We start from the raw sequence: 27,477 nt of genomic DNA on the forward strand, positions 1-27,477 counted from the left end.
TAGTATTTCTTATTAATTTGTTTGGACCTAACTACTAAACGAAACTGTTAGGTATTTCTTTTGGTCTGGGTGCGCCTTGAAAAAATTACTGAGACATTAAAGGCGCCGTGAACCGAGAAACTTTGGGAACCTCTGACATAAAATACACAATGAAGAAATTACTGTTGCGGAAATATTTGAACAGTGTTGACTTTCTCTTTTCATCAATAAATTTCTGATAGCCGACAACAATCTTCTCCGGGCCCTTGCGAAATAAATATCGCAGAGAACATCAAACCTTTTGTTTGAGGTTCTATGCGATACGAAAGATTTCATCTAATTCTTTTACCGTTATCTCCTTCGCGGTAACATTTTCATCTGGCTCATTTAAAAATTTGAATTTTTAAATGCAAGTCTGCATTGACTTTATTAGCAAGAGACAAACACGTCTTCTTCCGATGGTTGATGGAACAACCATCAACCATCGGAAGAAGTCGTACGGTCAACAAACGTTTGTTTATTGACCGTACGACTCCCAGTAAGCTTAACGCGCAATTCAAATCTTTTTCAACTATCGCATAAAAAAAAAAAACGATCACGTTAACTGGAAATTTGCATCGTGTAAAGTGAAAAGTGGTATCATTTTTCAGATAGCGTTAACTGAATATTGCATTAATCGAACTCGCGTTATGCGAGGCCTAGCTGTATATGCTGCATTGTTGTAGCTTAGGAAAGAGTACATATATGCTGCAATGCCAACTCTATTGTCTCACATGCACATGTGCCAATAGCTCCCCCTCAGGCTGTCACAAGCAACGTGGAACAGTGTTCAGTATTTTTAATTCCATCCTGACAAGACAAGATGATAGCTTTTCATTTCACAATTTATGTTTTACCCCTTTAAATGTGATCGAAAATATATTTGCATCTTGGCTAGCAATCACTGCCAACATCATGCATTCTGTTTGGCAGCATATTCTCTCCCAGTTGGCAAATTATTTCACTGGTTTTGAATCACGAATTCAGAAAATTGCCAAAGACATTGTGAAGATTGGAAAAGACTTGGGATTTGAAACTTTGACACTGACAATGTACGTGACTGCATTGACTCACATGCAAACGACTTAGATCATGCAACTCTCCTTGAAATTGACAAGCAAACTGCATATGAAGAAGAGGAAAATGAATCTGAAGTGGATAACACTGTGGTGGCACCAAAAGAATTTTTCAACATATGAGTTGGAGAAAGTTTTCCGGGGGGGGTTGACATGGCCTGCGAGGTGATTATGAATGGAGATCCAGACATTGAATCCCATTATACTTTTGACAAAGGGAAAATTAACCAGAATACACGATTAATGCAAGAAACTTACGATACGCATATATCAAGATACGGCAAGTTTTACAAGATGGGTTTTGATGATCCAAAGACTTGTATGCCGATAAAAAGAAGAGACGACTTCACTGGACTCTATTGAAATACCTAAATAAACCATAAAGCTTCTTTCTTTCTTTCTTTTTTTTTTTTTTTTTTATCTCTAATGATGTTACCTTTCATTAATAAAATTTTTGCAATATTTTTAATTTCAAATCCTTTTAATTGGCTATAAACCACAAATTGTTTATAGATTTTTTATAACTTGTTTATAGACTTCAATTAAAACGCATTCAATTAAAACCCATTATAATTATACCTCAATCAGCAGGGTTTCACATAACACGGAACAGTTTCAGTAGCAATTATCAGTGCTATGCAGGGTATTGCTGTATATATATATATATATATATATATATATATATATATATATATATATATATATATAGGGTATTTAAATATGTATTTAAATTGAATAAATCTGCAGCCATGGTCAATTCACTGCAGGATTAACAACCCTTCTAAGTACACGGTCGAAGCGAGAGGTCCTTCAGGCACTTCAGATCACAACTTGGTGATTGTCTCTTCTCCAATGGAACCATTATCTCATGGCTATTCCCAACCTCATGTTATTTGGCATTACAAGAATGCAAAATGGGATGACCTGTGAGACTTCTTTTCTTCTTTTCCTTGGTCGGATTACTTCCCATTGCAATTACTGCTCAGATCGTGTCAGTGAAATTATTCTTGCATGAATGGAATCCTTTGTTCCACACTACACTTTAAAATCTCGTCCTTTATCTAAACCTTGGTTTTCCAATAAATGTGCTAAGGCTGTTCAAGAGAAGACTGTTGCATATTGTAATTGGCTTGTTTCTAATTCTTCAGTTTCATTTTCTGCCTACACAAAAGGAATCCTTTGTTCCACACTACACTTTAAAATCTCGTCCTTTATCTAAACCTTGGTTTTCCAATAAATGTGCTAAGGCTGTTCAAGAGAAGACTGTTGCATATTGTAATTGGCTTGTTTCTAATTTTTCAGTTTCATTTTCTGCCTACACCAAAGCTCGCAACAATTGTAAAGCAGTTATTAATCAGTCCAAACTAAAGTTTGAACAGGCTAAGAGTAGAAAACTTGCTTCTTGCCCTAATGGTAGCCAAGCATTCTGGTCTCTTGCCAAAGCTATTGGCCGCAACTTTTGCCCATCTCTGCTCCCACCTCTGTCCAAATAAGATGGCGCTGTTGTCACTTCAGCCAAGGATAAAGCTGACCTGCTAGCATCCCATTTTTCTTCCAGCTCATGTATTAATGATCTTGGTAAAACACCTCCCACCATTCCCAACACGCTGCATTCATTGGCTCCTGTGGTCTTCCGTCAAAAGCATATCAGAAGGATTTTGATGAATCTTGATGCTATTTCTCCACTTGTTCTCAAAACCTGTGCATATATTCTTTGCCGCCTTTTTTCACTTTCTTATTCCAAAGGTGTTTTTCCTTCTGCTTGGAAATTTGCTCATATCCAGCCACTTCCTAAAAAGGGTGACAAAACCCTCCCATCCAATTATCGTCCCATTGCAATTACTTCTACTCTTTCTAAAGTAATGGAGAAATCAATTAACCGCCAACTCTTAAACTACGTAGAAACCTTACGTCTGATCAACGATCGCCAGTATGGATTCCGTCAGTGTCGATCCACTGGTGATGTTCTGGCTTATGTTACCCATTTATGGATTAATTCAATGGAAACGTTCGGTGAAACACAAGTAGTTGCTCTTGACATCTCAAAGGCTTTTGATTGTGTTTGGCATAAAGGTCTTCTAAACAAGCTTCCATCTTATGGTTTGCCAACTGTTTTTAGTAATTGGTTATCCAGTTTTCTCTCTGATCGCTCACTGAGGGTGATGGTAGATGGCTCTCTGTCTTCTAAATTCTCCACTAATGCCTGTGTTCCCAAAGGTTCAGTTCTTTCTCCCACTCTTTTCCTCTTGTATATTAATGACCTTCTTCCATTGACTGGAAACCTTATCCATAGTTTTGCCGATGATAGCACATTGCATTCCACTTTCCATTTTGAGAAACCTTGTCCTGCTCAATCAGCTTCAACTTCTCGAAAATCTGCTTCCAATTCCTTAAATGCCAATCTTCAGGTAATTCTCCAGTGGAACAAAGAGAACTTAGTTGATTTCAATCCTTCTAAAACTCAGTCTTGTCTTATATCTCACAAAAAGGATTATTCTGCTCCTATGCTTATCTTTAGTGACACTCCAATTTCTGGCAAAATGATATTTTGGGGATTACCCTGACTTATAATCTCTCTTGACACAAGCACATTACATATACTGCTTTCTCTGCATCTAAAAAACTTGGTTTTCTCTTTCGCTCTCGGCGTTACTTTTCTTCCAAACAGCTGCTCACTCTGTATAAATCGCAAATCTGCCCTGCCATGGAATATTGTTCCCACATCTGGGGTGGTGCCCTCAAAACCTCTCTCAGGCTTTAATTCCATTCAGAAGAGGGCAGTTAGGTTAATTAATGATTCATCTCTAACAGAGTCTCTCCACTCGCTTTATCATAGACGTACTGTTTCTGCTGCATGTCTCTTCTACAGATACTTCCATGGGCACTGTTCTTCTGAATTGACTTCTATAATTCCCGCTCTCTCTTTCAAAACAGTCTGAACACGTGCTGTCACCAGCCAACATCCATTTACTATCCAACTTCAAAATCACCGAACCAACTTTTCATCTTCCTCGATTATTCATTCAACTGCCGTTTTCTGGAACAACCTTCCTTCATACGTATTTCCTGAAAATTACAAACTACAGAAGTTCAAGTCCAATGTCAACAAATATCTTCTTTTGTCTTCTCAACCTCCAACCCAAGCATGATACTAAGTACTATAGGTTCTAATACCTCACGTGTTTGGGGTTCACATAAAAAAAGGATGGGGGCCTCCTCAACAAGTCATATGTTGAGGGAATGGACCATAATCTGCCTCGCTCGCGTAGTGTGGTTTGACTGTATTTAGCAGTCAGAGGTTTCAACCCCAGTCTACTCAAAGAGCATGTGCTGTTGCACTTCCGCTCCTGACCACCCGGCTGCAGAGGCCACACACACAAGGAGTGAAAATAAAGTTCCCGGAGTGATGCTGTTGGGGTTAAGTTTCATCAGTTTGAAAGAAGTGGAATGTTGTAGTTCAACCTTCCTCCAGCAGATTGTGTTACAAAAATTGATTAGTAGGTTGACACGTTGCAAGTAACAACCAGTTTTGTTAGTAGCATTAACATTTCATGTCCCAATTTTGCAATGGAGCAATGAACAATTATCAGGTTTTGCTCTAACCTGATAATATCTGAAACAGAAACATATGTAATGTTAAAACTGTTTATGGTGATGAAACATTAAGTTGTACCAGTGTACTTGAATGGTATAGTGGTTTAAAGATAGGTGTGAGGGTGCTCATGATGATACAAGAAGTACGTGCCATCAACCTCTCGAAATGTGGACAGAGTTGCAAAAGTTTTGGAAATTGTGGCAAGAAATTATCCTTTGATCCTTAGAATGATGGCTGATGGGCCGGCCGGGCTAGCAGGGTGGGTAAAGTGCCTGCTTGGCATCTCATAGGTCGTGGGTTCGAATCCCCCCCCTAGGGCTTGGATCAGAGTAAATGCAAAAACTTTGGGAGGTGCATTATGGCCACAGAAGCCGATGCGCCAACAACTAACAAAAAAAAAAAAAAAAAAAGAAGGCTGATGAGCTCGATATGTATAAGAAGTAAGGAGATGGTTTGCCATAATCTGCTGAAGATTCAGGGAAAGGAAGGTCTGTGCAAAATTGGTGCTACACAACCTCATAGATGAGCAAAAGTATTATTTTGCTCATAGATGAGCAAAAGCATTGCATTAGCATTAGTAGAGGCATGCAATGCAAGAAAGAAGCTTATGCAGCATTAGCCAAAAAAAAAAAAAAAAAAAACCCCGCTCCCATTTCTCCTCTCCAATCATTTAAAATGCCTGTCCAGCTCAGCCTTAAATTTATTTAGGCTATTAGCTTCCACAACAAAAGATGGAAGCCTGTTCCACCCATCAACTATCCGCTGGCTAAAGGCAAATTTCCACACATCTATTCTACAACTATCTTTCCTCAATTTGAAACTGTGCCCCCCCTCAGGTTCTTAGTCTGAGCAGGAGGCAGAATCCCATCAGCATTCAGCCTACTCAACTCATTCAAGGCCTTATACACCTCAAACACCTCTCCAGGCACTGCAATTTGCAGAACTTAAGCCTTTCTTGGTAAGAGCACCCCTTTGTTCCCCTCACCAATCTTGTTGCCCTTCTTTGTTCTCGTTCTAGTAACTCCAGACCTGTACACAGTATTCTAGGCGCGGCCTGACCACTGCCTTGTATAACGGGATAATCACCTCCCTGTCCCTGATAGCAAAATTCCTATATATCATTGACAAGACTCCACGACCTGCCCTGGCAGCCTGTCTGCACTGCTCAGCGAACTTCATATTTGACTGCACAATTACCCCCAGGTCCATTTTCCCTTCCACCTCCCTGAGTGTAGTACCACAGAACTGTAACAGAAGTAATAAAGTGTGTCATCATGGGAAGACTTCGACCAGGCTTTTCAAGACAATCCTAATTTCCTTGACTGTACTGTAACTGGAGAATAGTGTTGGAGGTTTCGTTACAACCCAGAGATGAAGTGTCAGAGCTTGCAGTGGACTTTCGAAATCATCACCAAGGCCCAAAACATTTCTTTTACAGAAGTACAGGAACAAGACAATGATGATCAATGTTTTTTGAAAAATGACATATTCACAAGGAATTTTTATCTGAAGGGGAGAGAATTAGTGCTGCATTCTACATACAGGTGCTTCAAAGACTTCTACATACAGGTTGAAGTGCATTTACTGGGTGAGACTGCAATTTTGTGAGAAAGGCAGCTGGTTCTCTTTGCACAACAATAACCCCACCCATGTATTGTGAATGATGTTACCGTCCTGAATAAGGTAAATGTTGGAAGTGATCACAAAATGGTAACATGTACACTTGATATAGATGTAGGAAAGGAAAGGAAAAAATTGACTCGAGTAAATAATACACAGGTCTTTGAGATAACAGAAGAGGAGAAAAAGCATATGTACTGGAACTTAAGAACAAGTTTGAGCTTCTGCAGACTGCTCAGGACCAAGATATCGACGAGGAATATTACAACTTTCTGAAAGTGATAAAGCCCAAGAAACCTATAGGGAAAAAGAAATCCAAAGAAGAAAAAATTAGTCAAGAAACACTTGATATGATGAACCGAAGGCGAAAAATGAAGAGCAAGATAAATACTAGCAAGGAAAAAATTGAGTATACTGAGTTATGCAAAGCCATTAGAAAGAGACTCAGAGAGGACATAAGAAGATTTAACACAAGAAAATTAGAACAAGCATTAAGGGAAAACAAAGGATTTAAATCAGCAGCCATGAGCAGTAATACAGAAAGACAAATGATACTGAAACTGAAGAATAGTGATGGTGTACTTAGAAACAGCAGAGAAAGCATAATTCAAATAGCAGAAGACTACTATAGAGAATTATACAAGGAGCAAGGGAATGATGCCAGCAGTGGGGAAGATGGATTGCAAAGTAGCAATGCATACGACATACCCGATATTCTTCCTGATGAGGTAGAACATGCATTGAAGAAAATGAAGAATCAGAAAGCTCCGGGGGAAGATGAAGTTACTGTAGAGTTGTTAAAATTGGGAGAAAGACACATAACACAAAAACTGGCAAGACTCTTCACAAAGTGCATTAGAAAAGGTTGGACACCTAAGCAGTGGAATAATGCAATCATAGTTTTGCTGCATAAGAAAGGAGATAAATCAGAAATTTGAAATTATAGACCAGTTAGCTTGTTATCCCACATCTACAAGTTGTTCACAAGGGTTATTACTAACAGATTAGAAAGAATACTTGATGAGAATCAACTGAAAGAGCAAGCTGGCTTTAGGACAGGATTCTCAACTATGGATCGCCTTCCCGTAATATCACAGCTAATGGAGAAAGCAAATGAATATAAAACACCATTATGCCTGGCATTTGTAGATTATGAAAAGGCATTTGACTCCATACAGCATAAGGCAATGTTTCGGGCACTAGAAAGACAAGGCATAGATACGCCACATATGATTTTGAAGAAAATATATGAGAGTGCTACCTCCTTTATTAGATTAGACAAAGACAGTAGGAAATTTAAAATCGAGAAAGGAGTTCAACAAGGAGACACAATATCTCCGAAGCTGTTTACTGCTGCCCTTGAGGAAGCTTTCAGAAGATTAGACTGGTCGCGGAAAGGAGTCAATGTGAACGGAGAGTACCTAAACCATTTACGATTTGCAGATGACATTGTGGTCATAAGCCACGATCCCAAAGAATTAGAGGAAAATCTTAATCAGTTATGCCGAGTAGTTAGTAAGGATTTTGGACTAAAGATGAATATGGCTAAAACAAAAGTAATGATGAACAAGTATGACACAGTAAGGAAAATTATGACTGAAGGAGCAGTAATTGAAAAAGTGGAGTCATATACTTATCTGGGACAAGTTATTAGCTGTAATAATGATAAATGGCTGGAAGTCAAGAGAAGAATAAATTTTGGATGGATAGCATTCAGGAAATATAGTCAAATACTGAAGAGCAATATCCCAGTTTGTCTGAAATGTAAAATAATGAACCAATGTATACTCCCCACCATGAGTTATGGAAGTGAAACTTGGGCACTCACCAAAAGAATGGAAGAGAAGCTGAGAACTACACAGCGAAGAATGGAACGAATTATACTGGGAATCAGACTGTTAGATAAGAAGAGAAACACATGGATTAGGCAGCAAACTCAAGTAAAGGACATTCTTATAAAAACTAAAGAACTATGTATATAAAGTGCTTAGCATCATAATACACAGCCATTTCTGAATAAACAGAAAATTTTTAAGGTGGCATCGTTTTAGGTTATATCTCATATTGTGAATGCCTTCACAACGAGTTGCCATGATATTGCACTACTTCGAATAAGTAACGCTTCACCTAAGGAGAAGACTAGTGTTACTTATTCTCAGATAGGTACCACCACCCAGACAGCACTGTTTCAGGGCTATTTGGCCCTTCGTCAGTGAGTGGGTAGGTACCCAAGTGATGCAATGATGGCAAAAACAGTTATGAAGTATAACTCCACAATATGAGAGATGCCTGATGGTGTATGATGTATTTAGACTAAGGCGCATTTAGGGCTAGAGCCTCAAGCTGCGAACAAATTTAGACTATGTATATAAAGTGCTTAGCATCATAATACACAGCCATTTCTGAATAAACAGAAAATTTTTAAGGTGGCATCGTTTTAGGTTATATCTCATATTGTGAATGCCTTCACAACGAGTTGCCATGATATTGCACTACTTCGAATAAGTAACGCTTCACCTAAGGAGAAGACTAGTGTTACTTATTCTCAGATAGGTACCACCACCCAGACAGCACTGTTTCAGGGCTATTTGGCCCTTCGTCAGTGAGTGGGTAGGTACCCAAGTGATGCAATGATGGCAAAAACAGTTATGAAGTATAGTTTTTGCCATCATTGCATCACTTGGGTACCTACCCACTCACTGACGAAGGGCCAAATAGCCCTGAAACAGTGCTGTCTGGGTGGTGGTACCTATCTGAGAATAAGTAACACTAGTCTTCTTAGGTGAAGCGTTACTTATTCGAAGTAGTGCAATATCATGGCAACTCGTTGTGAAGGCATTCACAATATGAGATATAACCTAAAACGATGCCACCTTAAAAATTTTCTGTTTATTCAGAAATGGCTGTGTATTATGATGCTAAGCACTTTATATACATAGTCTAAATTTGTTCGCAGCTTGAGGCTCTAGCCCTAAATGCGCCTTAGTCTAAAAACTAAAGAACTAAAATGGTCTTGGGCAGGACACATAGCTCGGAGACATGATGACAGATGGACTAAGAAAATAACAGAATGGTACCCAAGAGGAGCTTAGAAGAAAACCTGGAAGACAAAGGTGGAGATGGATAGATGAAATTCATGAGATTGTGGGTAGTAAATGGATGGCCAGTGCTCAAAACAGAAGGAACTGGAAAGTTGCTGGAGAGGCCTTCATCCTGCAATGGATCGAAAATGGCTGATGATGAACCCCACCCATTCCACACTTGTTGTGAAGATATTTTTGATGAAACATGGTATTGCTCAACCATCCACCCTACTCTCCAGATCGAGCACCAGCAGACTTTTTCCCCTATTTCCCAAGGTGAAAACTGCCTTCAAAGGAAAGAGATTTCGGGATATTGAGAACATAAAGAAAATCATAACCACCAAACTGAACATCATCTCTTTGGACTCCTTCGCTGAGTCGTTTTCATAAACTTTTAGAAGTGTAATAAGTGTATTCAATCAGGTGGTAATTACTTTGAATAAAAATGAAACTATTTGTGAGTTCCTTCACTTTTTGTCCTTTTTATTGCACTACTTTGGGAACTTTATTACCACACCTCATATATATAGTATTTTATATTAGATTACATGTATTGGTATTGGCAAAAAAGTAGTGAATAACTGATAGACATAACTAGTTAAATTTAGAAGAATTTACATGTAGGTAAATTTAAGTTAGATTATTAAAGATTGGTTATATGTTTATTTTCTTCGTTTCCATCATCTTCATCTACAATTTAAATTTCATTTGAATTTAATTTCAATTTCTTGAAGCAATTCGATATGGTTGTCAAAGTAAAGTTATTCCACGCACTATTCAATAAATTTATAGCATCCAATATCAATATTGACTCTGTAAGTTTTTGTTCCCTTTGATTTATCAGATGTAGAACTAGAAATCTTTTATAAAATCCTTTCAAACTATTGATTACACCTATGTCCATTGGTTGTAAAATTGATATCGCATTGGGAGACAGAAACACTAGCTTAATGTTGGACAAATTTTGAATCTGGGGATGTGCAGGACTCAACTAACAATAAAATATTTTTCTTCTTTTTGAACAGCCCCTTATTCCAATCATTCACGTATTGCCGAAAAATATCCGAAGTCATCCAAGCTTTTTTGTTCGCAGTGTAATCCATAGGAAGTTTCCTAACGTTTTTGAAACACTAAGGTTTTAACAATTTTCTGATAACAAACAGTTTTTTTTTTTTTATCAGTTCCTGTCATTTGTGCATACGAGTACTGTCAAGCGAGCCTTTGATTTTTTTTCCCAACCACACATTTTCCCCCTTTGAATTTAAATGTACTGCCAGTTGTCAAATTATGAAACAGTCCTGTTTCGTTGCATTGTAGATGTCTTCGCCACTGAAATCTTTCCTGATTTCTGCCCAAACACGGTCAATCCGTTCATTTGCCATTATTGGATCTGCCAATCGAAATTCTTCATAATTTTTGCATTAACGATGTTATGGCGGTTTTTAAACTGATCCAGCCAAACGTGGTTACATACAGAATCCTGAGGTTAGCACTCCATGTGCCAGTCTAGAAACTTTTTGCATACACCTCACATGTAACAATGCTGTTTCCTACTTTCCAACAACCTCCATCTGTTTCGTGCAATGCGTATTAGCACACCTGATGGTCAATTTGTTAACAAAAAAAGAAAAATTTGCAGAATTTCTGCTCATTTAAGAAATTTTATATTTTAATGTAATTTTACTGTGTTTCTACAAAAGAGGACTGAGAAAATCGATGTTATGGGGTCAAAATAAATTCAAAAACACTGATTCTGCAGTGTAAATCTGGAGAGTGGCAGCTATGTTGCTCTTATAAATTAAATGTTCAGTAACAATATTATCATTATGAGGAAGAAAAGCTTAAAACTAAACAGCAATTTTTATTTATTTATTTTTTTGATTTTATAATATTGTGCTAAAAATATGAAATACAAGGTAGGATCAAAAACGTGCATATCAATTTTGTTAAAAATATCTGAACATTTTAATCTTATTTTCTAACCTAGAATATCTAGAGTGTTTTACAGTGGGTGCTATTTTTGCAGCACATGTGTAAAGGCCTATTTTTATCTCTTGGTGATGGAAAGTCATTTTGTGTTTTTTTTTTTTTTTTTTAAATCTCTCTGAAGATTGCAGAAATGATTATAAAAGCACACTGTGAAAGGTTTTATCAAGAGGCAAGTTATTTACATGGTATAAGCACTTCAAAGATGGATGTAATATCACTTTATGGAGACAAGTTCATCACTTGGTGAACTTGTCTCCTGCATAAGAAGTATTATTTGGTCAATCATCAAATAAGAAATGAAGATGGTCAAAAATGACATCCTTCAAGCAGGATGCCATATAATAGTTGCGAAGCCATCATATTTTAAACATGAAAAGATCATGTAAGTTTTTTATTACCGTATTTTAAGAGTAGATCAGATGCAAATGAGAATTAAATTGTCAAATTTAACCTGATTCAAGATTTTAAAAACAATAGTGAAAAGAGATGAAATCTGTTGTTATCTTTACAGATCACACAGAGCATCAATCCTCAGAACATAATTTACCTATACATCCCACAATGAAAGAAATTCAGATTAACAGGTCTGATGGTAGCTCTGCTAGAATTTTTCACAGTAAAGCCATGATTCAGTATAATTTATAAAAGAAGTCCTACTGTTAGGTACTTAGAAATCATTAACACCTTGAGAGATGCAGTGAGAAGAAAGAGACCGTCCATGAGCAATGAAAATTTGGAAAAGCATTTCATTACAACACATCTGCATGCTCATCATACAATAATAATTTATGGATACCTTTCTAAATAACGTAACTGCCTTACAACATCCCCTTATTCACCTGACCTTAAACCAGCACAAAATGGATGCCAATTTTCTGGTGAAGCAAAAGTTATGGCAGCTAAGGCAAATGCAATTATAGAACTTTCAGAAAAAGATTCCTACCTTGTATATACCACTTATTATTAAATATATATATATTAATGAAAGTATTTCTAACTAAAATACTCACGACTGCAGTTGTGCTGGCCGCCTAGTAACATTACATACTCTATACTTTCGCCTCATTGTACCACAATGCGTTATCTCAACTTTTAATCCTTTGATTTCTTTGGTAAATTTTACTCTCTGAGAGTCGGTTAAGGGCTTCCTTTGTTCACTTATATCACGTATGTCAAGCACTTCACACATAAAATCTGTTACCGGTTGTGCTTTATAAAATGCAGTTGCTGATACTGTAATATACCAAACAGATACTAGTTATATTAAAATATACTTGCATGACAGCTACAAAAAAAAAAAAAAAAAACCAAAACACAATTATGTATTCTTGATACACACAAGTAAATTATTCTTACACTCAATTCAATTTAAATTTCAGTGGCAAGAAAATATTTGACTATGGACTATGCCAAATGTAATATTTTTTATTAACGAAATGCAACATTTTATTAATTAAATGGAAAAAATAATAAAATAATTAATTCAGCATGCATGTCTGTGCATCTAGTTAAACCTGCCTAAAGTGATTTATTTCTATAACCACTCAAAAATGGTCACTTCAAGAAAGAGGTCACTACATGTACTCTTTAATTTTTATACAAAAAATGATTTTTAAGATTATTACAGGGTATAAGAATGAAATCAAAATATAAGAATAAAAACATAAGTTGTGTATAAAACTTAAGCTATTCTGCAAAACTTGAAATATACTTTATCTAATATTAATATAAAGTAATACAGTGGACCCCCTGCTTTATGATTGGTTCACTATACGATGTGTGGTAAGCACTGGTCATCATGATCACGTTTGCAAATTGAATTTTAATTCTATTAAACTGTGATTCTGGTAAATAAAAAGAGAGGAATATTATTCACAGGCTATAAAGGTAAAGATATAAAGTACAAATTTATGCTTTATTACCTTGCCAATTAACAAAAATTAAATGATACGTGAAAATTGGAAGAATATTTAACAGGTTAGCAAAATAAAAATACACTTACGTACATAGCTTAATTACTTTTGTAATATGTAAAACAGTAAAAAAGATGAGCAATCAATAAAAAAGAACAGGGCATGCACAAATTGCAACTAACACAATATGCACAAGTGAGATACAGAGTAACAAGTTTATGAAGCCTAAAAAATATTTTATATTTTTTAGGCTTCATAAACTACCATACCCATCAACAGAATTCCAGCTATAGGTATAATTGAAAATGCAATAAGATCAAGTTTGCTACCCGTTTATTGTTTATTGTTAAGCAAATTGTTTTTATTGTTTTATGGTAGTGACTTCCAGAAATATGCTTCAGAAAAGTATCACAAAGGTGTTCAAAATTGATTATTATAACCGAACATATGATAACGATGAAAGTGTAGTGTATTTTAATGATTTGAATTGGTTTTCTGAAATTTGATTCTAGTAAAGGGGCTGATTATACTGACCAGTTACCATGTTAAAAGGCAACTAACTAATTTTACTTTATGATGGGCTTGGCTTACGATTGTCTCCGAAAAGACCATGTGGTCCTTCTCTCAGCCAATAGCAGCTTTTGTACAAGTGTTGGCTGCGTGTTCTGTTTTTGCATCCTTTAGTTGAAGTGTTTTTTTGTGATGTGCTTTAATTAATATATTAGTTTTAATCAATATGTACAATTTCCATTATAAAAATTCCCTTTTAGAGACATAAACAGCTTAGTTATATAGCGAAATTTTCAACTTCTGACGTCTTGGAACGAATTACCAAAAAACAATGTGTTGTTGTTGGGTTCATATTTTCACGATACAATGGTGTCTCTGGAACGGATTATATCATAAAGTGGGGAAACACCGAAATTAACAAAACAAACTGTATAATTCAAATATACATAAAATAATATTCGAACACAAAAAGTTTAAAAACTTATGTCATACATGCATTCATACAAATAAAAAGAAACTCATTTTTTTTTTTTTTTTTTTTTTAATTTAGATTTACATATTCCTAAAAACACCAAATAAATTAAGAGCTATTTCCAATAAGAAATAACAGAGAACAGGGAAGATACATGGAAGAACCTAACCAATATACAGGATTGAACACCCAAATGATAAACAATTAAAGATATTTAATCATATAAAATGTGTCAAACAGTATCAATAGTTATTTTTATATAAGGGTAACCCTCGTATAACATGGTAGTTGCAGCATCTAGATTTTGTGCATTTTCTGCTCTCTTCAAAAAATCAGTAATCTGGGTTTGTTTCTTTTTGCTTGATGGATATTTGTGAATTTTATGGTATGGAGCTGAGCATTTTTGAAGCTCCCTTTGAACTTTGTGCTCCTTTCAGTCAAAGGATTTGCATTAAAAAAATAAGGTTATAATTTGCTCGGCTAAGTTGATTCCCTTCCATATGCTTTTTAGGGCTAAACTAGACATGCATTTAAAGTGGGGGCTTCAGCTGCCATTGTAAACACCTAAAAAACAGCAAACTACACATAGCATTTCTGATGTCAGATTGTTTCAAACTAGGTGTTTCTAACATTTCATTAGATACCACCAGTGACTCACCTTTTCTATTCTCAGTTTCAAGATGGATGTTGTTCAGGTTGGATGTATTGCCCATTTATGTATACAGCTGATTGCGAGTAGAAAGGGAAAACGACAATGGTGGATTCATCCAGCTAATTCGAATAGGTTAACAACAGGACAGTTTTATATTATGTTTGAAACACACAGGAAGTTTCCCAAAGAGTTTATTTTACAGAATGTTAATACAGAGTTTTGATAAACTTCTAATGTTAATTAGTGAAAAAAGATCGCAAAATTTGATACTGTGATGCAAAAATCAATACCAACTGTTTCACTGCAATAAACGTTGGTGCTTATGGACACGATAGTGATTTCAACATTTTTAAAAATTCAAATTTTGGAAGAAGATTGCTAATGAAACAACTTAATTTTCTGTTAAACAGAGAAGAGCTCTGTTTAACGGAAAATGAGCAGGCAATGCCTTTTGTTTTTGTAAGGAACGAAGTATTTGGACTGACTGAAAATTTAACACTACCATACCCATCAAAAAATTTAAGCAGTGAGCAAACAATTTTCCCATATATTTTAACTCAAGCAAGGCAACTTGTAGAATGCACGTTTGGAATACTGAGTAATACGTTGTGCATTTTTCCCTCTAAAATATTACTGAATCCCCATTCAACTATTAACGTAATAAAAAACTGTTGCATATTGCATAATTGAGGCTTTAGTGCATAAATGGTCCTTGAGGTTGTCACAGACATTCTCTCAGATATGCCAGACAAGCTGTTCTTGCTACCTGGGAGTCTAAAACGCTCATGGAACTGATATTCGGGTGACACTCAAGTCAAGTGGACCCAATTTCGGCGAAGTCCGGACGGTCTATGACAGCCAAATCCTCTGCTTGCACCTTCACGATGGTGGGACTGTTAGTAACCCTGGGTATAACCTTCATGCACAAGTACATGGTGGGTGACCACCCAGGTGTGAACCAACGTAAGCAGGGGTCGAGGTGTGGCACCCACACCACATGGAGGAACGCCGCCCCTCTATGTTACCAGGCAGTACTAGGTGGTAGATGACTCTCATCAACCGGTGAAATACCACCACTTTGCTTATTGGAGGCTTGAAGTGGTGGAACCCATGTTTAGTCTCTAGAGCTAAGTTCCAGCCAAGCCTTCCCTATCTCTTCCATCATGCAGTATGATTGATGACTTTTGAGGTTATGATGAACATCGTGGCGAGATCCAATATTCCTTACATTTCGAGGGTACAGCTCTAAAACGGTGTTCGCAGGCCGGCAGCTAGATAGTACACCGGACCAAACCTATTGGTAACTCTCTAAGAGGCTTCCGGATCAGCTAGTGTATAATCTTGCTACCTCTACTCTGCCAGATAGTGACTGGAGGGAGTCCGAGTAGTGTGTATGTGGGGAGCATTGTCGAGGCCACGTTATGTCAAGGATCTGGGTATATTCTTACCACATGTACGCCATATCCAAAAATTTCATTACTTCATACAGCATGTCCCACCCACTTTTTCTTACTATTGAATACACCATGAATTGTCAAAATAATAGAGCAAGCTTATCTACAAAAAGATCTAAACCTCCCAAGGACTTCCTAATTCATTTCACAAATATACGTGGTCTCAGTTCAAATCTCAACGATGTCCATTTCCACTTGCAGTCTTCCAAACCCCATGTACTTTTTCTGACTGAATCTCAGTTATCAGTTGATTCAACTACTGCTCATCTTAGATGTCCAAATTATTTGCTGTATGATTCCTTTCGCCTCAAAGGTGGTACTTGTGCATATGTCCGTTCTGATATTCCCTGTCAGAACGGACATATGCACAAGTACGTTCTGATATTCCCTGTCAGAGACTTGGCAATTTGGAATCTCCTCTCTTTGATCTTCTCTGGCTTAAAATCTCTCTACCTCATTGTGTAAAATTCATCTGTTGTCTCTACCGTTCTCCCAACTCCACTAATCACTTGGAGCTCTTTGACTTCCTCTCTTTGCAACTTGACTTTCTCCAGTCCAACTTTCCTAACAGTGAGGTAATTTTCCTTGGTGATTTTAACGTTCACAACTCCAGCTGGCTTCCGTTTTCTAGTCACACCGACCCAGCAGGTCGAGATGCTGAGGCTTTTTCAATTACTAATGACCTAGCACAGATTGTTCATTTACCTACACGAATACCGGACAATCCTAATCATACAGCCAATACGCTTGATCTTTTTCTCACAAACAACCCTTCTAAGTACAAGGTTGAAGTGAGAGGTCCTTTAGGCACTTCAGATCACAACTTGGTGATTGTCTCTTCTCCAATGGAACCTTTATCTCATGGCTATTCCCAACCTCGTATTGTTTGGCATTACAAAAATGCAAAATGGGATGACCTGCGAGACTTCTTTTCTTCTTTTCCTTGGTCTGATTACTGTTTCAAAACTTTGATATCAACATTTGCTCAGATCGTGTCAGTGAAATTATTCTTGCAGGAATGGAATCCTTTATCCCACACTCCACTTTAAAATCTCGTCCTTTATCTAAACCTTGGTTTTCCAATAAATGTGCTAAGGCTGTCCAAGAGAAGAATGTTGCATATCGTAATTGGCTTGTTTCTAATTCTTCAGTTTCATTTTCTGCCTACACCAAAGCTCGCAACAATTGTAAAGCAGTTATTAATCAGTCCAAACTAGAGCTTGAACAGGCTAAGAGTAGGAAAGTTGCTTCTTGCCATAATGGTAGCCGAGCATTCTGGTCTCTTGCCAAAGCTATTGGCCGCAACTTTTGCCCATCTCTGCTCCCACCTCTGTCCAAACAAGATGGTTCTGTTGTCACTTCACCCAAGGATAAAGCTGACCTGCTAGCATCCCATTTTTCTTCGAGCTCATGTATTAATGATCTTGGTAAAACACTTGCCACCATTCCTAACACGCTCCATTCAATGCCTCCTGTAGTCTTCCGTCAAAAGGATATCAGAAGGATTTTGACGAATCTTGATGCTACGAAAGCTCCAGGTCCCGATGGTATTTCTCCACTTGTTCTCAAAACCTGTGCTCCTGAACTTACTCCTATTCTTTGCCGCCTTTTTTCACTTTCTTATTCCAAAGGTGTTTTTCCTTCTGTTTGGAAATTTGCTCATATCCAGCCAGTTCCTAAAAAGGGTGACAAATCCCTCCCATCCAATTATCGTCCCATTGCAATTACTTCTACTCTTTCTAAAGTAATGGAGAAATCAATTAACTGCCAACTCTTAAACTACCTAGAAACCTTCCGTCTGATCAATGATCGCCAGTATGGATTCCGTCAGTGTCGATCCACTGGTGATATTCTGGCTTATGTTACCCATTTATGGACTAATTCAATGGAAAGGTTCGGTGAAACACAAGTACAGTAATACCCCGACTTACGCGAACTCGGAGTTACGCGGTTCTTGATTTTTTCGTTTGGCAACGCTGCCGCCCACTATCTTCAAGGTCGTTTTTCATGTGTTATCGATATCCGGTGCGACGGCGGAGAATGAGAGCGAAAGATGAACAAAATTCAACTTTGCTGCTTTTATGTTTTTTATATCAGTGAAGGAGAAACACATTTCACCATAATAACGTAAAAACCAACACAATTCCAGCTATCGGTAAAATCGCAAATGCAATTAGACCGAGTTTACTACCAGTTTATAACAGATTTCACTAGCAGAAACGCAACTGGATTTTTATTGTTTTATGGTAGTAACCCCTAGAAATGTGAGGGGTTAATAGTGTATCTCTGCCTTTATGGTGTTGTTTATTCAGTTGCTACATGCACGCAGCTTTGTTTATGCGTATCAAGCGTGCCTCCTCGTTTTGTAATTGTGCTTTATTCCCTAAAAATGAGTAAAATGCTTAATTAAAAGGTGTGAAAAGGAAGCGTCCTGGTGAAGACACTGCAGATTCAGAGAGAAAAAGAAAAGCAATTATCGATAAACAGAGGCGGACTGGGTCAAAAATTCTTACCCGGGAAAATTTATAGTGGCCTCATACTATGGTTTATGGCCAAAATCACACTGGCCCACTGGGATTTCGCCGGCAAGGCTTATGGCCAGTCCGCCTCTGTCGATAGAGAAAAAATATAAAATTGTGAAACGCTTTGAGCGAAATGAAAGACCATGTGATACTGCACGTGCTACAGGCCTAAACGAAGCAACGGCGAAAAGCACATGACAATTGCAAACTTGACAGGTTGAAAATTGAAAAGGGCTCAATTGAAAAGGGCTTAAAAATTTTAGAAAACATAGACTCCAACGAAGAACGCGTTATAGCTACAAAGCAAGGAATAAAAAAATTATTATCTTGCTACGAAGAAATTCTGCGTGAAAAAAAGAAGTCTCTGTGTCGTCAGACGAATTTGTTAGATTTTATTAAGCCATCGACATCGAAATAACTTTTTAACGTAAGTCATTTGTTTTTTAATACATATTTTGTATTAATATGTATAAAGAACTGCAATTTTATTAATATTTTTCTTCTAAACTAGTGTTTTTGTTAGTCCTTGGTCCCAATTAAGCAAAATTTATATGTATTTATATGCAAAGTTGTACCCCGACTTACGCGAATTCGACTTACGCGATTTTCGTCGGACCCACCTATCGCGTAACTTCGGGGTATTACTGTAGTTGCTCTTGACATCTCAAAGGCTTTTGATCGTGTTTGGCATAAAGGTCTTCTAAACAAGCTTCCATCTTATGGTTTGCCAACTGTTTTTAGTAATTGGTTATCCAGTTTTCTCTCTGATCGCTCGCTGAGGGTGATAGTAGATGGCTCTCTGTCTTCTAACTTCTCCACTAATGCTGGTGTCCCCCAAGGTTCAGTTCTTTCCCCCACTCTTTTCCTCTTGTATATCAATGACCTTCTTCCATTGACTGAAAATCCTATCCATAGTTTTGCCGATGATAGCACATTGCATTCAACTTTCCATTTTGAGAAACCTTGTCCAGCTCAATCAGCTTCAAGTTCTCGAAAATCTGCTGCCAATTCCTTAAATGCCGATCTTCAGGTAATTCTCCAGTGGGGCAAAGACAACTTAGTTGATTTCAACCCTTCTAAAACTGAATCTTGTCTTATATCTCGCAAAAAGGATTCTTCTGCTATAATTTTGTGAGATGGAAGAGGGGATGGAAATGACAGCAATTGGAGGGCGATCTTCAGGTGCATCAATAAGGGATACTTTTTCTACATATTTCAACTGTATGTGACCCCTTTCATGGCAAAGTAATATAATATAATTACAATAAAATTTATCCTTTTTTAAAATAAATATTAGTATTTAGTAGAAAATTAAAATTCTGAAAAATAAGAAACTGTGTACAACAAATTTGAATTAAATGTATGTGGCAATCAAAAGATTATTTAATACTTTCCCTCACATAGAATAAATTTCATTAAAACCCTTTGTTAGTTCTCTGGGGTAATTTTTTCAATAATAAATAATTTTTGAAACATTTTTTTACAAAAAATACAATATTTTCTGATAATACAAAAGAATACTATGACTAATGGATTGTTCACAAAATGTTATTTGTATTGTTATAAAATATTTCAATATTTCCTTGGTGTGCAGTTGATGTTATCATAAAGTTTCAAGGGTTTAGCACACAAGCCAAAAAAATTCACCAATCCAATGTAAATGCTGTTATGAAGTCTGCACTTCCTGTTTCTGAAAAGTTGTTTTCTTAGTTTGTAAAATTACTCTATTTCTACCTGCTATTCTTATTCAGAGATTAAGGTATTTATAAGACTGTGCCTTACAGAATCACTTTTGGTAACATAAAGGGTAACTTCCTGTTTGATTTTACTGCAAGGGACTTTTCAGAAAAAAAACACCTATTGTTACTTTCTTCACACCAGTTGATATTACTTCCAGATAGCACTGACAAGTACTTTCCATCCATTTGAAGCAGAAAACATTCTCCATTAATGTAATGGATTACTTTCCGTGCAATAAAGGATTACAACTATTTGATTTTACAAAAGCTCATGCGAAGTTCCTTCAACACAACTTTTTGAAGTTTATAACACAGCTATCAATAGAAATATTTTACACTGGTTTTTCCTGTTTCCAGTGTGACAGGCAACACATGAATTTCCTCGATTTTGTGTAAGTAGATGCAAAAAAAAAAATAAAAAAAAAAAAAATTGAAGAATCGATCTTTTTGTTTTTAAAACACAATTCGTTGCAGTTCTTTTGGTTTAGTTTCTTATGCCAAGAGTTCAACCCCCCCTCCCACCAAAATCCACTTCGCCAGCCTCTTTTTCTACCAGTGATTCTTGAACATTGTCAGTAGCGTGTCATCAAAACCTTTCTCTCCTACAGACTTAGCAAGTTCTACTATTGCCCGATTCCATTTTCTGCCGGTGACCACGTTTCCTGAATGAACTGACTCTGCCCATACATTTTTTCAATGCACATTTTATGTTGGGCAATTCTTTGTGCGATAAAGCTGCGATTCCAATACAATCCACAATTGAAAAATATTTCTATCACTTCAGTAGATTCGGAATACATTTTTTCCCAAAATCCATTATAACGATTTTCTGATGTAATGAGTTTTAAATGTAGATACAATGCCTTGATCTAATGGATGAATTAAAGACGTTGCATTAGGTGCTAGGAACATTACTTCATTTGGATGAATTAAATCTTTTGGGTGGCCTGGCACATTACCAATAGTAATAAAACTTTGAAATCTAGATGTTTTCTGCTTCAAACAGTTTTCCAAAGCTAGCACAAAACAATTTAGAAACCATTCTTTAAATAAATCAGCAGTTACCCAAGCTTTTTTATTTGCTTTCCAATATACCAGTACCACGTTTTTATTTACATCTTTCACTGCATGAAGATTAGGGATCTATAAACTAGCACAGGTTTTATCATGTAATCTTCTGATGCATTACTGCACATAAATAACGTTACATGATCTTTTGATGCCTTAAAACCTGGTGCAGCTTTTTGAAATAAATGTTCTGTTGGGCATTTTCATCGGCACTAAAAACTCGATGTGGTGTGTATTCATGCTCTTCAATAATTTTTTGAAATTCCTCTGCATGCTTCTTGGCAGCTTCATTATCAGCTGATGCACTTTCCCCTTGAATTCTTGTTATGTAACGAGAAGAAGTTTTTAAATCACTCACACCAACCGTTACTGGCAACAAACTCCTGGTTAACAGATTCTACATTTTCTTTTAAATGGTTATAAATTTTTAGTGCCTCTTGTTTAATTACACTGATGTCTAATGGGATCAGTTTTTTACTGATATCAATCCAAATACTGAATGCTTTTTCCATTTTCTCAATTATTGGTTTTCGGGCACAAGCTGTCATATTGCGGAATTGAAAGATCCTGCAGCAACAGCGGTTCTAATTTTCTGTTAATTTTTTTTTCTTTATGGTCAGGATTATTGCTTCATTTAAATTTAAACTTTTTGCACTGAATGATACCCTCTCCTCATTTTTAAAGACGATCCAAAATTTGTAATTTTAATCCTAGAGAAATACAGTGAAACTTCCCTTTAACGGACAGCCATGGGGAACGAAAATGTGTCCGTTAGAGAGAAGTGTCCGCTAACAAGAAGTCTGAGGGAGAAAAAAAAAAAAAGAAAGAAACAAAAAACATTAAACGTTTAATGTAAAATTAAATTAAATTATATACAGATTTTGCACAATATTTTTGTAAATAATATACATACAATTGTGCTATGCACATTATGACTTTATCTTAAGAAAAATACATACAGTAATCACTTATTTTCTTCTGCACCTTCTTCCGGCTGATAATTTTGTTTTCAACATTTATTTGGAGTGAAGAAACCATCGAAAGCCCTTCAGTATCTTCTTCAGCGGCGAAAAACATTTTTAAACGATTGATTTGTATGAGTGTTTCTTCTATTTTCATCGGTGGTTCGTCGTTAATGTTTTCGACAGAATGACCTCCTTCCATTTCTTCATCCTCATGAGGAACTTCTTGAAAAATATTGATGATAATGTCGTTGATATCTAGAACACCATCTTCTGTAGTGAGGTTTGAGTCCATATCTTTGTAGCCAGGGTCACTTGTAGTGGAAGTATCGTACATTATCAATAGATGTTGAAGTTCTTGTTCTTCTTGGTGCTCCACATTGCTGTTCACAACTTCAATTTTTGTGTTTGAGAAGCCAGACTTTACAAAACAGTTCACGACAGTTTGTTTTCTAATTGCGTTTACTGAAGAGGAAATCCACTGAATCATATCTAGGATGCTGATTTTCTTTGCAAGGTCACTCGCACATGTTACATTGTTCATGTTTGCAATGAGATGTCTTAAAACACGTTTTCTGTAGTGAAGTTTAACATTTTTTATTATCCCTTGATCCAAGGGCTGACACACTCTGCAGATGTGTTTGGTGGCAGAAAAACGATTTGAATGTTGGACAATTCAATGTGCGGGTGAGATGCAGCATTATCCATGAAAAGAATAATTTTTCTGTTTTGACAAATCATGTTTTGGTTAAAGTGACTTATCCATTTGCTCGTGATATCTCGTGTCATCCACGCTTTTTTATTAGACTTCCAGTCAACATCCAAAAGATACAACTTTATGCCCTTGAAACAATGAGGATTTTGTGGGTTTCCTATAACAAGAGGTTGTTCAAAGTCTCCCAGCATATTTGTACATAATAGTACAGTCAAGCATTCCTTAGAAATTTTTCCGCTCTGGCACTTTTCGTTTTTTAGACTCATTGTTTTTTCAGGAAGAGCTTTAAAAAAACAACCCTGTTTCGTCACAGTTGTAAATATCCTTAGCTTCAAAATCACGACATAAATCTTCCAATTTGACGGTCCACTCTGTTACAACCCCAGTATCAACAGATCCACCTTCACCACTTACGGTTTTCCAAGAAATTTTATGCAGAGTTTTGAACTTGTCTAGCCATCCCACAGAAGCTTTGAACTCATTTTTCCCATAGATTTTGCAACCTCCAAAGCCTTTACCCTAATAATAGGCCCATTAATGGGAATTTGTTTAGCATGTGCGCGACAAATTTGAAGTCCAACAGTTTTCGGGAATGATTTTTGAACCTGATCATTTTTTTCCTTTAGGATGTCGCTTACCAGCGTCTTCCTGATTTTGAATTTTACAGCGAGATTGCAGACACTATTTTTTTGCCGATCATACGCATTAATAAGTTCGACTATCTTTTAAAGTTAAATGTTTACAAGAAGACATTGTGCACTTCACACAACACTGAACAAAACTGAAAACTGAAACTGAAAAGACGAAAGGCCGACGATATTTCCCCCCTCCCTGCACACACCAAATTCATCAGAAGTTTTACACGTGCCTTAAAATTCTTGAAAAAGGATTTAGAACCACGACGTATACCTTGACAAAATTCAGAGAATCGGAAATAGAAAATAAACACACGATTGAGCCAATACGGGGAAGAAACGTTCCTAGAAAAAGGGCAGTGAGCTCGCCCGCTGTCCGTGATGGGGAGATCAAATTAAGTGCTAATCTAAACGAAACAGTGCAGATTGCCTGTCCGCGTCCGTTACGAGAATGTCCGCTAGACAGAAGCTGTTGTTGTTATTTGGTTTTTAGGAGCATTAGCAACTAAGGCCATATTGCTCCGGGATATGCGGTGGTCATTCCCTGAATGACCTTTCCGCATCCTCCGTATTTGGTGGTGACGTAGACAGAAGCTGCAAACACGTTAAAACCAATGGAGGTGAGTTGGGGAATTTGAAAATGTCCGTTGTAGAGAGATGTCCGTTAGGAGAAGTTTCACTGTAGTTTATTTTCAGCAGTGCCTTTTTACTTTACTTAGGCATACTTTAGGGCTGGAATTTAATTCACAACAAAGAAATTATTCCAATACGGTTATCAAGTTTAGTAATACATACCCAGAAAAATCTATTAACAATCAAATAAAAACCAAAATAACCCTACAAAAACCTTAAAAGTCAAACTGCACACTTCAAAGTCACAATTTTTTATGGTCTCAAACAAGCACAAGTTCAACAGCACAGTACCTAACACTGGGATTTCCCAACAAAATAAAATACTGAGATTTCCCCATATTTTTATTTTTTTACATAACGACTAGTGAGTCAACAGCAGGGATTCACAAAAAAAGAACAGAAATGTTGAAAAATTACATTCGACATAATAGCAGGGTTTTACCTTCACAAAAGCTCAAAATTTTGTTCTATGCGAGGTTTGCCGCAATTCTCTAACCATGTTAGAGTGAAAGCGTGTTATATAAGTACCGTGTTGTGTGAGGATTTCCACAATTTATCAACTGTGTTAGAGTGAAATTGTGTGTAGAAATACAGTGTTATATGGGGGTTGTCTGTACTGTTTTTAAATGCATATAATTAGTTCAGAAAATGAAGTCACAGTAGACAACTGCTAACTTTGGTGGTCATAACTAAAGATTCAAAAGTGACTACAAGTTTGTTTGACACTCCCACCACTTAATATTTAATTTTCCGCAATGCAGGCCGATTTTAATACTAAATCAAAGACGAAAGACTTTTGTAATGTGAAAAATTATTTCTGTTCAGTATTTTAAAATGTGCAGTAGTACTGTTTATGAATAATTCTGTAACTAAGGACAGAATTTGAAACTGGAGACAGTAAAATAACTTACATTTCTTCATGAGGAAATTGTTTCAATTTTAGGATTCATCCTGTAGTTAATATGGCGCTTTTACTGCATTTCAAAGTTAGGATTACTAAATAAAACAAATAGCTAATAACACTGGAAGTGGTCAGCAATTTCATCCAGAGAAGGAAAATTTCAACTAAGCCACATTACATAACAGCATAGGTTAAAGATTTTAAATCCAGTAGAAGTAGTATTAGTAGTAGCAAATTATGCAAGAAAGCAAGCTTATTATTATTATAATTAACCATATGGTGTAAGGAAGCCTGAGGCTTTTGCTGCACCAGTCAAAAAAAAAAAATTTTCTCAGTTACCCCTGAGAGTTGTTGTTGTTGTTGTTTTTTGGAGCATTAGCAACTAAGGACATATTGCTCCAGGGATGATATGCGGTGGTCATTCCCTAACCTTTCCACATCCTCAGTATTTGGTGGTCACGGGCTCGAACCCCAGTCTAATCAAGAAGCGTATGCTACACACTGCTATGTGTGTAGCATACACATAGCAGGTGTGTAGTGTGTATGCTACACACTACACACCGAGGCGCCACCCCTGAGAGAGAGAGATGGGAATCACCAAGAAAGAGAAGAATGGCGATATCCAGCTCAGGACCCTGGGTGTGCCAAGCCCATACTCACCATATGTGATCCCACTTCCACAGTTGTGGAAGTGGGTGGTTGGAAAGTGGTTTAACAGTTGGTTTTAAGGTAGTTTGATAGTTGGAAGTCTATTCCAATAATCAACCACCAACTGGTTGAAAGCAAACTGCTGCATATCTATCCTGCAACCATCCTTCCTCAACTTGAATTTATGCTCCCCTTATGTGTGTAGCCTCGGCAAGAGGAAAAATATCCTCAGCATTGAGTTTATTCAATCCATTCAAAGCCTTAAACAACTCAATTAGATCATCCTGCAGATGCTGCAATTTGCAGAACTGAAGCCTTTCATGGTAAGAGCACCCATTTCTTCCCTGCAATTTGTTTGCTCAATTCCTCAATTCATTTCAGCAGATCTAAATCCTTCCTAAAGTGAGGCCTCCACGCCTGTATACAGTACTCAATATGCAGCCTAGCTTGTTTGTTTGTTATTTGGTTTTTTAGGAGCATTAGCAACTAAGGCCATATTGCTCCGGGGATATGCGGTGGTCATTCCCTGACCTTTCCGCATCCTCCGTATTTGGTGGTCACGGGATCGAACCCTGGTCTAATCAAGAAGAATGTGCCATGCAGCTTAGCCAGCCTTGTACAAATGGATAATCACTTCCTTATCTCTGCTAGCAAAGTTTCTGTATATCATTGACAAAATCCCATGAGCTGTTCTGGCAGCCTGTCTGCACTGTCCAGAGAATTTCATATCTGACTGCCCCATTACCTCTAGGTATTTTTCATTTCCCACTACGCTAAGTGTAGTACTATGCAGTTTATAATTTACTCTGATATTACTGCTACCCATTTGCAGAACCCAGCATTTGTCAATGTTAAAGCTCAACTGCCATTTCTCAACCCATCGATTTAATTTCCTAGAACATAAGAGTACTCTTTTGGTCCCTTCATCAATCTGATTGCCCTTCCTGCTTTCATTCCAGCAAATCTACATCTTTCCTAAAGTGAGTTCTTCACACCTGTATACAGTACTCAACATGTGGCCTAACCATGGTCTTGTACAAAGGGATAATCATTTCCTTATCTCTGCTAGCAAAGTTTCTGTATATTATTCACAAAATCCCATGAGCTGTCCTGGCAGCCTGTCTGCACTGATCAGAGAATTTCATATCTGACTGCACAATTACCTCTAGGTATTTTTCATTTTCAACTACCCTGAGTGTAGTACCACAGAGTTTATAATTTACTCTGGGGTTACTGCTATTCATATGCAGTACCTTGCTTCTGTCAATGTTA

At 36.9% G+C, this 27,477-nt stretch overlaps 1 protein-coding gene across 1 annotated transcript in view; it reads right to left on the reverse strand.

Moving 5' to 3' along the window:
• LOC150085511 (protein argonaute-2-like) overlaps nucleotides 1-27,477 on the reverse strand; it is a 444,788-nt gene that overhangs the window by 221,234 nt on the left and 196,077 nt on the right. The window contains exon 6 of the mRNA XM_090373305.1: nucleotides 12,392-12,614. Within this exon, the coding sequence (XP_090229431.1) occupies nucleotides 12,392-12,614 (223 nt within the window). The remainder of the gene's footprint in view (nucleotides 1-12,391; nucleotides 12,615-27,477) is intronic.

Source organism: Mastigoproctus giganteus, chromosome 5 (assembly GCF_048544385.1).
Source record: "Mastigoproctus giganteus isolate SK-2022 chromosome 5, ASM4854438v1, whole genome shotgun sequence".
Taxonomy (NCBI): Eukaryota; Metazoa; Arthropoda; class Arachnida; order Uropygi; family Thelyphonidae; genus Mastigoproctus; species Mastigoproctus giganteus.